This window comes from Bactrocera tryoni, unplaced genomic scaffold (assembly GCF_016617805.1).
Source record: "Bactrocera tryoni isolate S06 unplaced genomic scaffold, CSIRO_BtryS06_freeze2 scaffold_25, whole genome shotgun sequence".
Lineage (NCBI taxonomy): Eukaryota > Metazoa > Arthropoda > Insecta > Diptera > Tephritidae > Bactrocera > Bactrocera tryoni.
The window spans coordinates 6,618,374-6,634,837 of record NW_024395977.1 but is presented as its reverse complement, the minus strand read 5'-3'; the positions used below and the strand labels follow the sequence as shown (position 1 = coordinate 6,634,837).

General features: G+C 42.0%; 1 protein-coding gene across 1 annotated transcript in view; it reads left to right on the top strand.

The window, feature by feature from the left end:
• The first annotated feature begins 1,752 nt into the window (after nt 1-1,752).
• Nucleotides 1,753-16,464, top strand: part of LOC120780417 — a 147,657-nt gene continuing 132,945 nt past the window's right edge. Inside the window, exons 1-2 of the mRNA XM_040112695.1 lie at nt 1,753-2,095; nt 2,149-2,286. Of these exons, the coding sequence (XP_039968629.1) occupies nt 1,753-2,095; nt 2,149-2,286 (481 nt within the window). The remainder of the gene's footprint in view (nt 2,096-2,148; nt 2,287-16,464) is intronic.

Sequence of the window (16,464 nt, the reverse complement as noted above, 5' to 3'; positions counted from 1 at the left end):
GAGTTAACCAAACAGAAACCAAAAACATAAACAACAACACACTCAAGAAGCCCGTAAGCAGCTGGAAGAAGAGAATTTGCGACAAAACACCCTATTACATACATACATCTAACCGCCCCTTGAGGAAAAATAAAGTGAGCGTATTTATTTCATTTATCATAAATATACCTACGTACATACATATATATGTACATTTGTGCTTAAAAATACGTTTTTATATACTAATATAAAAACCGTATTTCAAAATCCGTTTAACCGCGAAAAAACGGTTACCAAACTGTCACAATTTCGAGTACATTTTCCGGGAAAAACCGAACACAGTTTGGTATAACGTATACATATATCAATATAATATATGTATATATATACATATGTTAAATAATATTAATTTATTGCCTACCTATTTATTAACAACCAAACAAAAATTCAAGATTTACTTGCAATATTTTCCGGCAATACCTCTTATTTTTGAGCAAAACGGCAAGAAGGATTGCATAAACTAAAAAAGCAAAGGAACAACCATAAAACAAAAAGAAAAAAAAAACATACATACATACATACATATGTATGTAATGTACATACTACATATATGTTCATATCAACAACATTAACAAAGTAATAAACACAACAATAATTTCTTTCCAATTGGCAAACATATATATAAGTATATAATATTGCATACGGCAACCATTTTACCGAATCCGTATATATATTGCCAAACAAAAACAAGCAAAATTACACAAAACATTACAGCATATTGTTTGCTCATATACATTAGCACAAATATTTCGTGCAATATCAGGTGGATATGAAAAAGTGTACGGACGTATTTTTGAATTCGCTCCGTGATTCTGATTTTTTGCAAAAAGTAAGCAAACAATAATAATAAATAAAAACAAACAAACAAATAAAAAACAGTGCACAAGTTAACAAAATAAATATTTTGTTAAACAGTGTACCGTACCATGCAAGCTTAAGAATGCTCAAGAATGCAGGTACACAATTTGGCAAACGCATCACGCCACTTTACCGCTACCCACTAAAAGAGCGCCAAGCTAATATTACGGATTTTAATGACGCTACTAGCACGCCACTAACAATATGCGTCGATGCCGACGTCTCACTCTGCCGGCGCTTAGGATATTAAGTTGGTGATAGCATAAGATTAGATTTAAGCTTCACTTTTAATTCGGCTTTCCTCTAAGTTGGTTGGACATCGCTCCATCGGTGATAGCATAAGATTAGATTTAAGCTTCACTTTTAATTCGGCTTTCCTCTAAGTTGGTTGGACATCGCTCCAGCAACTTAGAATTCAAAATTAAGGAAGTATTTTTATATTTGTACAGTTTTGGCAAAACGTGCTAAAATAAAAAACTTAAAACAAAACTTAAAATAAGTTAACTCACACAAACTTTTAATATTAAATATTAACAAATTGTGCACAAAACAAATATATAAAAACAAAAAACAAAACAAAAAAACAAACAATAATGAGTGCTTCGCAGCCTCAACCGCAAAACCGTAGGCATTCCTTAAATGCCTACTTCAGTTTTGTCGAGCCAACAAAAGCAACTCCTGGCAAAAAACAAATGCAACGGCGATGATGAGTCTTCACAGCGATCAGATGAAAGAGAGACTAAGCAAGCGCAGTCAGCAGAAGCAGCAGTAAACAGCAATCAGGCAACAACAAATCCACTGACAGCAGCCACTATGCAGGTACCAGCAAGGACCCGGACAGCGAAGGAAAATAAAATGCAAGGTGAGAATGTACCAAGCAAAAAAGGGCCATCAGTTCAGACTGGTATTGATCGCTACATTAATGTAAAAAGGAAATTGAGTCCTATTAAAACAGCGGTCAATACCAAAAAATTTCAAGCAAACACGCCAAACACCAAAAAGCCAGAAATTCTTAATGGCACAAGATTTACCTTATTAAGCAAAGAAGAGCCTAACGACGAAGCAAAGGGTATCACCACAGTCGTGAATGCCAAACCCCCTCCAATCTATTTGCGTGAGCGTAGCTCAAATGCGCTTGTTTCAAAAATGAGCAATATAATAGGCACAAACAATTTCCACATTGTGCCCTTGAAAAAAGGTAACATAGATGAAACAAAAATTCAAACATACACATTGTGCCCTTGAAAAAAGGTAACATAGATGAAACAAAAATTCAAACATACACCGAAAAAAGTATCATGGAAATTGTAAAATTCCTATCAAATAATAACAAGAATTACTACTCTTACCAACTGAAGAGCTCAAAAGGCCTAGTTGTTGTCATAAAAGGTATAGAGTCTTTGGTAGAGAAGCACTAGAAGAAGGTGGTTTTAGCATTAAATCAGTAGTAAATATTTTTAACAGGAACAAAGTCCTACAACCAATGTTCAAAATAGAATTGATTTCAGATTCTAACAAATTAAAGAAAAATGAAATACACCCGATTTACAATTTAAAATATCTTCTCCATCACAGAATCACCGTTGAGGAACCACACAAGAGAAATGGTCCAGTACAATGTACAAACTGCCAAGAGTATGGACACACGAAAACATATTGCACTCTACGAAGTGTCTGTGTAGTATGTGGTGATCTACATCCAACTTCAAAATGTACTATTAAAAAAGAGGATTTATATAAAAAATTCATAATTGTGGAGGAAATCACCCTGCTAACTACAGGGGTTGCCCTGTATACAAAGATTTAAAATCGAAGTTGTCACAGGGCATCCAAGCACGTCCTAACCAAATGATGAATATTCCATCTAATGAAAATATTGAAATCCCCGTCCTTATTTCAAAACCAGTAAATCTTAAAGACAATGCTACACAAGGGAGTGGTGAAAGGCAATACTACACAAATGCAATTGCCCCAAAACCAACCAAATGGAAGCGTTGAAACTATGATAGTAAACCTTACTCAATGTATGACACAATTTAGGGCTTCAATGCGAAATATGATTCAAGAGATAATCAAATCACAAAACCAAATGTTGCAAACTTTTTTAAGTAAAAAATGAGTGTATTGAACATTTGTTTATGGAATGCTAACGGTGTTAACCAACATAAATTGGAACTTATTTGATTTCTGGATGAAAATAGTATCGATGTAATGCTATTGTCAGAAACTCATCTTACGAACAAAAACAATTTCTTATACCGGGATTTAGACTCTATGTTACAAACCACCCAGATGGAAAGGCACATGGAGGAACAGCAGTGTTGTTTAGAAAACGTTTAAATCACCACACATCAGAATCTTATGCCACAGCGCAATTACAAGCTACAACAATAACTATAAAAAATCGCTGCGGGGACTTAAATCTGACGGTCATATACTGCCCACCTCGGTTTAAAATTATAGACATCCAATTTAAAGACTTTTTTGGAACACTAGGCCATATATTTCTAGCAGGTGGAGATTACAATGCAAAGCACACGTATTGGGGCTCACGGCTAATTAATCCGAAAGGACGATAGCTGTCTCACACTATTATAAATAAGCACAATAACCTTGACATAATATCTCCTGGTAAGCCGACATATTGGCCTAGTGATCGTAAAAAAATACCAGATTTAATTGATTTTGCTGTAATCAAAAATATAGATAAATCGCTTATACCAGCTGATACATGTACTGATCTATCTTCTGATCACTCTCCTGTTCTAATAAAGTTATGCGAACAACCCATATTCGTTGATCCAAAAGTGGTGTAACGTGGCTTTTACCACCTTACAATAATTTACGTCAACTTCGCTCCACAGTACATCATGTACCCTCACCATACCACCATACGTACTAAACTTCACCGCATTGACTACGCACACAACTTACCTCACTACGATGATGAAAGCTGCTAGAGCTTTCCACCATACGTACTAACGCACCATACGCATACAACTTACCTCGCTACGGTGACAAAAGCTGCGCGATGCTGCTATAAAAGCAAGCACTTTACACCAAAAGTTGCTGGAAGGTTATCAGATCCTTAAGAAATCGTAAACTTCACCTCCCCGCCCTAATTAAAGACGGGATCTCATATCCACAAGACAAGGACAAAGCCAACGTCTTTGCTCAATCCCTAAAAAACCAATGCTCCCCCTTTCCAAGCCTCCAAAAATTCTCTTCCTTTCACGAAGAAGTGTCAGCAACTGTCCGGAGCACAACCTTCCAAACGGTGGAGTTTCAGCCCACCTCCCCCAAAGAAGTCTCCGAGGCTATCCGCTCCCTCAAAAACCGGAAAGCTCCAGGCCGCGACAGTATCGGTAACGGCGTCTTGAAAATCTTACCGCGGAAACACCTTGTTGCCCTAAACAACATCATAAACGCGATGATGCGCTTCCAAAATTTTCCTCCGGCCTGGAAAGCCGCCACAGTCGTCTTTCTTCCCAAACAGGGAAAACCTCTAAGCGATACGGCAAACCATCGCCCCATCAGCCTACTCTGCACCCTCAGCAAAGTAGCCGAAAGCATAATTCTTTCCCAACTGGAGAAATTTGTTTCGGAAAAGAAAATTCTTCCCGACTTCCAACATGGGTTTCGAAAGCAACACGGCACCGCACACCAACTTCTGCGGGTCTCCGAATTTGTCGCTAACAACCTCAACAAAGGAAGACACATCCCTATGCTCCTGCTTGACTGTAAACAAGCATTCGATCGGGTCTGGCATGATGGGCTTATTTACAAGCTTATAAAACTAAATTTCCCACAATACCTCATTGGCTTAGTTAAATCTCTTCCTGTCTGACCGGCAAATCACTGCTAGTGAATGGTGAGCTCTCCGAAGCTCACCCGATCACGGCGGGAGTTCCTCAGGGGTCCAAACTCTCCCAGTGCTGTTCAACATTTATTGTTACGACATCCCAACCGAGGAGAAAAATCCTTACAGCACAATATGCAGATGATGTCGCCTTCTTGTACGCCTCCCGTACAATTAACTTCAGCACATCCGCCCTCAATAAATTCATCCCCACCGTCCTCGACTGGTACTGGTTGTGGAGATTCGACATCAACACAACCAAATCAGAGGCAATATTCTTTTCACGGAGGAAACGCATTCCACCAAAAATCTTGGTAAATAGGTTCCCCATCAAATGGAGCCCTTCCGCGAAATACCTCGGTGTTGTCTTCGACAGGCGGCTAACCTGGACGAAACAAATCACAGCAGTTCGAGAAAAAGCCAATGGCGCCTTCGGCGTATTAAAACCCTTTTTCACCAATAAAAAGGTTTCACAAAGCACCAAAAAGCGAGCTTTTAATGCCATCATTAGAAGCATCTGCTCCTACGCCATCCCTATTTGGGGCTCTGCCTCACCCAGACAACTGTCCAGGCTTCAATCCACATACATGCGTCTACTCAGATCAGCCCTTAGTTTCCCGTGGTATGTTAGAAACAAACAGATCCTAGTGGAAACAAATCTCCCTTCCATTCAATCGGCAGCTATTTCTTACGCTGCAAATCTCCGGGCGTCAGTTGCATCCCACGCAAACCCCAGCATCAACTGTCTTGCCAATCTCAGGTGCAAGAAAACCGACCGTTTCAGAAGGCCATGTATCCTGACAAATCCTTCCGCTCCCACCTAACCAAAACCTCGAGCTTCGCTTATTAGCGTCAGATTCTTTTGAGGGCCACCACCGCTCGCAACTGAATCTTCCTCCTTCCCCCGCAATTTATCTTCGAGGTTCATAACCATATGGTTGGCAACCAGTGTGGGGGGGGTTTTAGTCGGTAGGCGCATCAAGCGAATAAGACACTACCCGCCAGGGTGTCTTTCGAAGATTTCCCCCCCACATCTCTTCAAAAACAAAAAAAAAAAAAACCAAATGCGATCATTTGCTCCAGATCGCCGAACCGGACGGACACCGAGCATCACGCAGGAAAATAGCAGTCAGCAGGGGTAAGTGCATACCGTAGAAGTAGATATATCGCAGGCATTGCGCAGAAAAGGCATCACACTTCGGTGTGATGCCAGTGCTCGCAATGACTCTGCCGTAGAAGTGTAGTGCATACCGTAGAGGGTTCTTCGTAGCCATTGCGCAGAAAAGGCATCACACTTCGGTGTGATGCCAGTGCTCGCAATGACTGCCATAGAATGGGGTACTTCGCAGGCATTGCGCAGAAAAGGCATCACGCTTTGGTGATGCCAGTGCTCGCAAGGACTGCCGTATACCATAGAATGAGGCACTTCGCAGGCATTGCGTAGAAAAGGCATCACGCTTTGGTGATGCCAGTGCTCGCAATGACTCTGCCGTTTTGTTAGGTTGGTATCGGTACGCGCAAAGGCTCGACCGTTACTATGAGGGGCACAGCTGCGCTGCTTCAAACAGCGTCAGTACCACTGCTTACGTACCGTAGGGCACCGTTATTAAAAACTAACGTGACTAACAGGCGGCACGTAAGTGGAGTACAGTTTGTGGAGTTGATAGCTGGAGGCCAACGAAGACGGTTGGCTATTAATGAAATCTTACCTACACAGAGGAGCCCGTTCGTTTTTATCACCGTGCCAGTCGCAACAAGCGTCAACGCCTGGCTCATCAATTCCGTTCATTTTCATCACCTTGCCAGTCGCAACAAGCGTCAACGCCTGGCTCATCAATTCCGTTCATTTTCATCACCGTGCCAACCTCAACAAGCGTCAACGCCTGGCTCATCAATCCCGTTCGTTTTCATCACCGTGCCAGCTTCAACAAGCGTCAACGCCTGGCTCATCAATCCCGTTCGTTTTCATCACCGTGCCAGCTTCAACAAGCGTCAACGCCTGGCTTGCCAATCTCGTTCATTTTCATCACCGTGCCAACCTCAACAAGCGTCAAAGCCTGGCTCATCAATCCCGTTCGTTTTCATCACCGTGCCAGCTTCAACAAGCGTCAACGCCTGGCTTGCCAATCTCGTTCGTTTTCATCACCACTGTATACATCACGCTGATCTGGCTGTCCGCATAAGGGATGGGGGTGTGGATATAACTTTACGAGGATAAAACTCGTCTCTTTTTTTGCTAAGGGTTCGTGGGTCCCAAGGCTGACCCTGGAGCGGCTGAGCATACCTCAGCTATGGACGAAACCCCATTACAAATGGCGCCCGAGCAGGGACCTGACTTCGTGAGTGACAGTGAAAAACATGAAACAGTCACCAACGCTCATGAATCAGGTTCGCCGCGCCCCCCACACAATCACAAGCATCGTCGTAGTACTCCAGCGAATAGGGCTCTAACGCTGGAGACGGACACGACCAGTTGGATTTACTGGCTGAAGAAGGACCGATTAATCACCGAGTGCAGACGACACCACATCGCTGTCGAAGGGCGCACCGTAGCAGATCTCCGTAGCGTAGATGGAACATACACTACAGCGGTCGCGAAAATTTACACGACTTTCTAGAGCGATGCGAAGAACTAGCCGAATGTTACTCTATAGCAAACAACCAGCTTCTTGCCACGATGCCGGAATGGTTTCGTGTAAAACGCAACACCATCAACACGTGGGACGACTTTCGTTACGAGGCTGAGCGGTTCTTTTTACCGAAGCGTCACCTCGCACATCTGGAGGAAACCATCCATCAGCGCAAGCAATTTCCCAGAGAGAAGGCAAAGGAATATGTGCTGGCTATCCAAACGCTTATCCGCCAGCACCCGAAACTTCGCGATGAAGATCACACCGATCGTATATATGACGGTCTAAGGGTGGAATATCGCTTATACGTCCGTCGAAGCGACTTCAACAGCGTAGACGAACTACTCGAGCTAACCGAAGACTACGAATTGTTAAGAAGCGAGGAGGCCAGGCAAGCAAGAAACACCAATCACTGTTTGACGGCGGTAAGTACTAAGTATTGCTGCGAGAAAGTTTGTTGGCGATGTAAGCAGCCGGGACACCGAAGGCACCAATGTCGCAACCAGCAGCGAATATTTTGCTCTCGCTGTGGACGCGACGGAATCATGTCTCGAGACTGCAATTGTCCTACACATGCGACGATGCGAGCTACTCCGTCCAAACCCAGTACAATAGCACTCAACGCAACGATTCCGTACCCAGAAGGGAAAAAAGATGGCCGTTACTATTTGCCCATTACTGTCGCAGGCATGCAGATAGAAGCTCTGGTGGACACCGGAGCCACGCTCACATATATCGGTAAAGAACTTCAACGTCATCTAGATAAACACCAAATTAAAGCCAGACGCCAGACCCGTCGCATTCAGCTAGCTAACCAGACGTATATACTTAGCACGAAAATGTATCCTGTTACAATAGAGCTGGGTAACAAGGCGACTGCTTGTATCAGCTCTACCGACGCTTTCGGAACATGTCATCTTAGGCATGGATTTTTTAAGGAAGCGAGACCTGATTATCACCATCGATAGCCAACCTCTAACCGCTACACGCCTAAGCACACCGGCACTCACCGATCATCTTGCTAAGCTAACCGAGAGGCAACTTAACGCAGCAAGCATACCAGACGCATACCCACTTCCCCAGATAAACACCATCCTAGACCGTTTGCTCATCTCTTTCCAGATAAACGAAATGAAATAGTCAGCGGAATGCCACACGCATCGGGCCGCCATACCAAGCGCCAACCACAACCGCCGGACGAGCCGCAAAGGCCGCCACCTTTCCGGCCACCCCCGAAAGCACGACCGCGGGTGCACCCGAATACAACCGCGTTACATGCGATAAGTACCGATAACACTGGGTCAGCTGCCCGAACTCGTCCTAGGGTACCCAGACAGCACCTGGAGCGCAGCGTCATTAACGCCTCCACCCGAAGTCGGCGGGCCACAGAACCAGCGGTATTAGAAGCATTGCCACGACAGACGCCGCTCAGCACCAACGCCTGGAAGCTCCCGACCACCAAGCGAGCCCCAACGACACGGGAAGCAGACCGTGAAGCAGGTGCTGCGACAGAGCCGCGCGCCGCCCAAACCTCGACGCACCCAGCAGGCCAAGCGAAGGCCCAGTTAACGTTCTCCGCCAAACAAAGCTACCTGCCGACTGCAGCTTCGCTCCAACTCGGCCAGCGAGGCACGGCAAAGAGTACCGCGAGGAAGGTAGCCAGTACCGCGGAGCCACTCGCAGTAAAGGTGCCAGAGGCGCCCGCTACAACAACGCCGGCATGCTCGAACGACGATGGGGCGTCTGCCCCAGCAATTGACAAGACCAACGTCGAGACGACGCCGCCTCACCCGAAAGCGACGCCAACCCCGACGACGACCCGGCCTCCAACTGCCGAGATCAGCGCACAACCGGCCACGCCTGACACATCACACCCACAAGTGACACCGGTGGGCGAAATTTCAGGGTTCCTGGAAGGGCTGGTGATGACCAGACAGCATTTTATCAAGCGCTCCAAGCGAACGCTGTTCTTCCGGGGCCGACGTCTAGCCCTCCAGAAGCTAGAAGGCGACCGGGTTCTGGTGCGATACGGCGAGGACAGATGCGTGCTTCACCTATACGAGTAACACCTCAGAGCAGCCGTTATAATTAAGTCATTAGCTTTAAGTATGTATTTCCACCTTTAACCATTTATACGATTACATTAAATGGGTGTCACTAGTTGTAAGCTATAAGACCTAAGACGCCTTGTACTATAGGTTAAGAAATACTATTAAATAAAGATTTCACACCCGCTTCCCGTTCACGGCACACGCCAACCAGGACAGCCAGCTAGCCAGCCAGCCTCCAGTCGAACCATCGTGGGAGATCGAAACCGCTCCTTCCACCGGCCGCCAGCGAAGTATCATTGTCCGAAGTGAGGGGGGAATGTAACGTGGCTTTTACCACCTTACAATAATTTACGTCAACTTCGCTCCACAGTACATCATGTACCCTCACCACACCACCATACGTACTAAACTTCACCGCATTGACTACGCACACAACTTACCTCACTACGATGATGAAAGCTGCTAGCAGGAAAATAGCAGTAAGTAGGGGTAAGTGCATACCGTAAAAGTAGATATTTCGCAGGCATTGCGCAGAAAAGGCATCACACTTCGGTGATGCCAGTGCTCGCAAGGACTGCCGTATACCATAGAATGAGGCACTTCGCAGGCATTGCGTAGAAAAGGCATCACGCTTTGGTGATGCCAGTGCTCGCAATGACTCTGCCGTTTTGTTAGGTTGGTATCGGTACGCGCAAAGGCTCGACCGTTACTATGAGGGGCACAGCTGCGCTGCTTCAAACAGCGTCAGTACCACTGCTTACGTACCGTAGGGCACCGTTATTAAAAACTAACGTGACTAACAGGCGACACGTAAGTGGAGTACAGTTTGTGGAGTTGATAGCTGGAGGCCAACGAAGACGGTTGGCTATTAATGAAATCTCTCCTACACAGAGGAGCCCGTTCGTTTTCATCACCGTGCCAGTCGCAACAAGCGTCAACGCCTGGCTCATCAATCCCGTTCATTTTCATCACCTTGCCAGTCGCAACAAGCGTCAACGCCTGGCTCATCAATTCCGTTCATTTTCATCACCGTGCCAACCTCAACAAGCGTCAAAGCCTGGCTCATCAATCCCGTTCGTTTTCATCACCGTGCCAGCTTCAACAAGCGTCAACGCCTGGCTCATCAATCCCGTTCGTTTTCATCACCGTGCCAGCTTCAACAAGCGTCAACGCCTGGATTGCCAATCTCGTTCATTTTCATCACCGTGCCAACCTCAACAAGCGTCAACGCCTGGCTCATCAATCCCGTTCGTTTTCATCACCGTGCCAGCTTCAAAAAGCGTCAACGCCCGGCTTGCCAATCTCGTTCGTTTTCATCACCACTGTATACATCACGCTGGTCTGGCTGTCAGCATAAGGGGTGGGGGTGTGGATATAACTTTTTGAGGATAAAACTCGTCTCTTTTTTTGCTAAGGGTTCGTGGGTCCCAAGGCTGACCCTGGAGCGGCTGAGCATACCTCAGCTATGGACGAAACCCCATTACAGTGGGTTGAACTTCTTATAAAACAAATTGGCTAAAGTATAAAAAATACGTGAGTAGCCACATTAATGTTTAGTACAAAATAAATACAGGAAGAGATATTGACGAAAGCGTAGAAGAACTCATATATATAATAACTAAAGAAGCTGTCTTAGCAACACCAAACAAAAACTATAAGCCGCTTGGTGCTAGAAAAATTACTAACAGAGATATAGAAAAGCTTCTAATCGAAAAAAGGCGTGCAAGGCGTGAATGGCAGATAAATCGCTCCCCTTCCACTCAGCTTAAATTGAAATCAGCTGCACGTAAATTAAAAAAAAAGCGCTTAAACGTGAGGAAGAATCCGATACCGAAATGTATATAAAGAAGCTGTGTCCAAATTCAAGCAAGCAAAGTTCTCTTTGGAAAGCCCAAAAGTCCTTGAAGCCACCAACTAACTCCAACATGCCTATACGAGACTTGCGTGGAAATTGGGCTTGAAGTGACGAGGAAAACGCTAATTGTTTTGCAAATCACCTAGAAAAGGTATTTCAACCAAATTGCCCAAAGAACAACTTCGAGTTTTCCAGCTTACCCAACACAGTTAACGAGTCACTCGAGTCCTTTAAGACTTCACCTACTGAAATTATTAGAATAATAAAAGAACTTAAACCAAAAAGTCAACAGTACATGAAAATATTACCCCAAAAATGCTAATTGAGTTACCAAATATTGCTGTAGAAGTGCTCTCTTTGCTCTTAAGTGCAATTCTTAATCTCGGATACTATCCTAATTCATGGAAAAAGTCGCAGATTATCTTGGTAGATATACCTGGGAAAGACTTAACACAGCCGCCTTCATACAGACCAATCAGTCTTCTACCCTGTCTTTCTAAAATATTTGTTGTTGCTAACAAAGATGTCCCCTTTCCTCCACGAAAATAATATAATACCAACGCACTAATTCGGGTTTCGTGAAAAACATAGCACGATAGAGCAAGTAAATAGAATTACTAACGAAATAAGAAAAGCATTTGAGCACAGAGAGTACTGTTCAGCTTTATTTCTAGGCGTGGCTCAAGCGTTTGATAAGGTGTGGCATGAAGGCCTTTTGTATAAGATTAAAAACATTCTTCCTTTAGAATTGTATAAAACATTGGAGTCTTATTTGAAAAATAGAAAATTTATGGTAAAAGTGGGAGATTTCATATCTGACGAACGCCAAATAAGAGCTGGTGTACCCCAGGGCAGTGTTTTAGGCCCAACTCTATACATCATATATACTGCAGATCTTCCTACAGCTAATAATATATTGACCTCAACTTTTGCGGATGACACAGCTTTAGTGAGCCGTAACAAGTGCCACATAATAGCATCAAGAATATTAGCCGAGCACTTAAGGTCTGTCGAAGAATGGCTAGCCAAGTGGCGTATAAATGTGAATGAACAAAAATGCAAGCATGTTACGTTTTCACTAAGACCTAAAATGTGCCCGGCAGTAAAAATGAACAATATTTTAGTACCCCAAGCGAACGAAGTAACTTATCTTGGTATTCACCTAGATAGAAGACTTACGTGGAGAAAACACATATCTAGTAAAATAACTTGCATGAAGATAAGAGCTGCAAATTTAAATTGGCTTTTAAATAAAAACTCCAAACTTAGCCTAGACAACAAAGTGTTTTTATATAATGCGGTCATAAAGCCGATTTGGATGTATGGCATTCAACTGTGGGGTACGACCTCGGCAACTAATATTGATATAATACAAAGGTGCCAATCAAAAATGCTTAGAACAATCACGTGTTCACCATGGTACATGCGTAATGAAAATATCCATTAAGACCTTGGTATTTCTATGGTAAAGAAAGAAGTAGAAGACAGCAGAATTAAATATATATCTAAACTCCGAGATCACCCAAACCCTTTGGCTAATGCTTTGGTACATTCCTGCGATCAAACACGCCTTAAAAGAAGAGATATGCCTGCGTTCTAAGGAGCAACGTATCACCAAAACAGCTCAAACACTTGCTTGAGCTTGTCTAGTTTTTAAATAGACTTAAGATTTTATAACTTATTTTTAGGCTTTTAAACAAAAAGCAGATTCAATAAATAAAAAGATATTGCAAAAAAAGAAAAAACTTGTGTACAAAGCTCTCAATTGCACTACAACACGCACATACAAGTCCAATTATTAGGGTGTAACTACATACCTACATTAGGACATAAAAAATCAAATAAATTAACAGCCCTATTCTCATGCCCTCACAAAAGTCACCAACCTCACTACAGTGATGTTTCTCACTGAGGGTTACTTTATTCTGGCGAAAATTCAAAAGCTCAAATGCTCACTATTATCACAAATATCTGTGACGTGTAAAAGCAGCCATCATAATACAAAACATCTGTGTTTGTTTTGTTTTACCTCAGAGATGGGCAAATGAAATGTATGGATGTATTGGTAACCGCGAGCGTAAAGTGGCTACCATGGAACAAAGAACATTTGCAGTCAGTTGATTAACAAACAACAGCGAAGCAACATCGTGCGCCGCTTGATTGTTTTATGATACTATTTATGCGCGTACCTATATGTGTTTGTTCAAAATTAATGACAAATATTGCTTTATGATTTCCGATGCCGAGGCAAGCCTTATTTTTAAGCATGATTTCTCGAGCACTTCACAATTTTAACTTTATCTTAAAATTTCCGCTAACTAGTTTGCTAGTAAAAGTAGTCAACTCCCAAAGGTATCTGAAATTATAACATTTTATTTATGTTATACATTTCAAATGGGGCCAAAAAATATACTAGGGCATAAAAAAACATCAACATACCGACTACCTATGTTACCTCGTTGAGTCAAAACGCCCATGTATGTTTTACATCAATATTTGACATTTTTTAAAAAATATTTGAGTGTTATGGATTTTATGTTATAGCATGGAGGAACTGTTCTTTGTGTATGCGGCAATTGTTAAGGAGGGGAAATCGGGGAGTAGGGGGAAAATTTTGAAGGGTTTACGAGACAAAAGCGATCCTTTTACTATGCAAGACACAACAATTATAAATACATTTCGATTCCCAAAATCGCTATAGTGGTGAACACAATGGCTGCGACAGACTGCAGCAGCACGACAGTGAACTGAAAACGTCGTTGTTCATCTTACTACATGTACATTTTGAGAAGCAACAACAACATGAACACAAAACAACGCAGTTGTCCATTTTGTATGTACACAATTTCGTTGTGGCTATACTAATTCCTTTAACTTCAATGAAATTTTAATATTTTGTTCAAAATGAAATTTTTTATGCAAAAAATAAGTAAATAGGTAAATATTTTTGCATTAAATTATCAATTGTTATTACAAATGATATAATAGCTATAATATAGCTATTTTATGCTTTTATTTGTAAAATAACTTCAAGTTTGTTAGAGCTGTGAATAATTTTACATTTTACATATTAGTGGCATCACCCTCTACCTCCTCTTTCTATCTTCCATTCTACTGTCAACTCTACTGTCGTCCTACTGTCGTTGGCAAATATAGGAGGATATTGAAGTTAGCGAGAACGACAACTGTCGGCCTGCAGTCGTGTAGTCGTGCAGCTGTCAAAATAACACTGCCCATAAGAACGTGTGTATTTTAATATTTGACAGATGTAGTTTGCAGTCTGTCGCTCTCTATGTGTTCAGCGCTTATGTAAAGTACTTATAGGTGAATTGGTGCCGCATGATGTGCAGAAGTCGAGTATATCTTTTGATCTGCGTTTCCTGGCGTGTTTGTATTTTTACGGGCATGGCTATTACCAAAAATTCATTGGTAATAGTTGTATGCTCTCTATGAGCCAGTCCTCTGTGTCTAGAGTTCTGCACTTTATTTCGAAATTAAGTATAGATGTTAAATTTTCTCTTAAAGATTTTGCACGAAATTTGGGATCGAGGGCACAATCGGCGCAATCGATTGTACCCATATTGGGATTGTTTCACCCTGAAGCACAGACGCATACATATCTTTATTATCCATTTGTGTTTTTGTTTGTTTATTTTTATTAAAACAGCTGTTTGACAGCAAAAAGCTTTTTACCTCACGTGGTGACTTTTTTAAGCTTTTTTCTTATGAGGTTTGAGCAAGAATAGCCTCACAAAATATGCCTCACAAGAAATCTCTCAAATTTTTCCTCTCAACTCAGTTGATAGGTTTTTTCAGAATAGGGCTGTAAAAGTGCAGTTTTAGGAAAAGCACAATAATAATAAATAAAAAAAACTAAATATATCTTCAAACTAAAATATAAATAAATAAAAAACTAACTCTTATTTGCTTAAAGGGTATACAGTTTACTATATCTTACCGCTTCATATACTTAAATCAGATTAAACTGAGAAAAATTTAATTCCGCTTGACAAATATTTTAATACATAATATAACAAAAATGATTAATAACGACGCAAATCAAAATACACCTGCGGGAGCTACACGCTCAAAACAGGTTATTAAATTTATTTCACAAAGTGACAGTTTAACAAGATACTGCACTAGATTTGCATCTTCACCGATTCAAGAAAACTATGAAACGTTATTAGAAATAAATAGCCAAAATCTTAATAATTTTTGGACTCGTCTCCAAGCGGCTCACGACGCCTTTCTAGATTCTGACGATTCAGATACACACAATTTCAAATCCTCGGCTTACGCAATATACCTGCTTAGAGCAGTACGAAGAAACAAAAGCGATGATCTCCGATCAACCAAAGCTAATTAAAGCAATTGCACTTACTCCCCACAGTAGAGTAGAGCTGCCACAAATAGACAGCCAAAAGGCAAGTTCAGGCATCCACCCCGAGGTGCCCGCATGTGACACAGAAACCTTTTACGGAGGTTATGAAGAATGGCCGTCCTTCCGGGACATGCTCACGGCCGTATACACAAATATCCTCAATTATCACAAGCTCAAAAATTGTATCACTTCAGATACAAAACTAAAGGTCAAGCAGGTAATATAGTAATAATAGTAAAACAGTTCGCTCTTAATGACGATAATTTCAATTTGGCTTGGGAAGCTCTAAAAGCAAGATACAAAAATGAAAGAATACTGGTCGATAAACAAGTTACGACACTAATGAACTTGCCAAAAATTAAGAAAAAAACAAGTGTAGAATTCATCAAACTAGATTCCACTATTTCAAATTGTTTGTCGGTTCTATCGACACTAAATATTCCCACAGACAGCTGGGACCCAATTCCGGTAAACATTTGCACCGCCGCACTACCAGAAAAGTCGTTACTTCTATGGGAGCAATCGCTCTCATCACGAAATAAGTTCCACGTTCCACGTTTCAATATATGAAAGATTTTCTCACCACCCAATATGAAATTGCGGAAAGGGTAGAAGAAAAAATAATTAAAATTAAGAACATTGAACACGGCCAAAATGGAAGCTTAAATAGAGCCCAAGTTAGTAACAAAAACAATTTAAACAAAAGCATTTACAAAAAGCAATCGTTCACATCTGAACAACGAAAACAAACGTGAAGCGAACTATGTACAAGAGGGCATAAACTTATA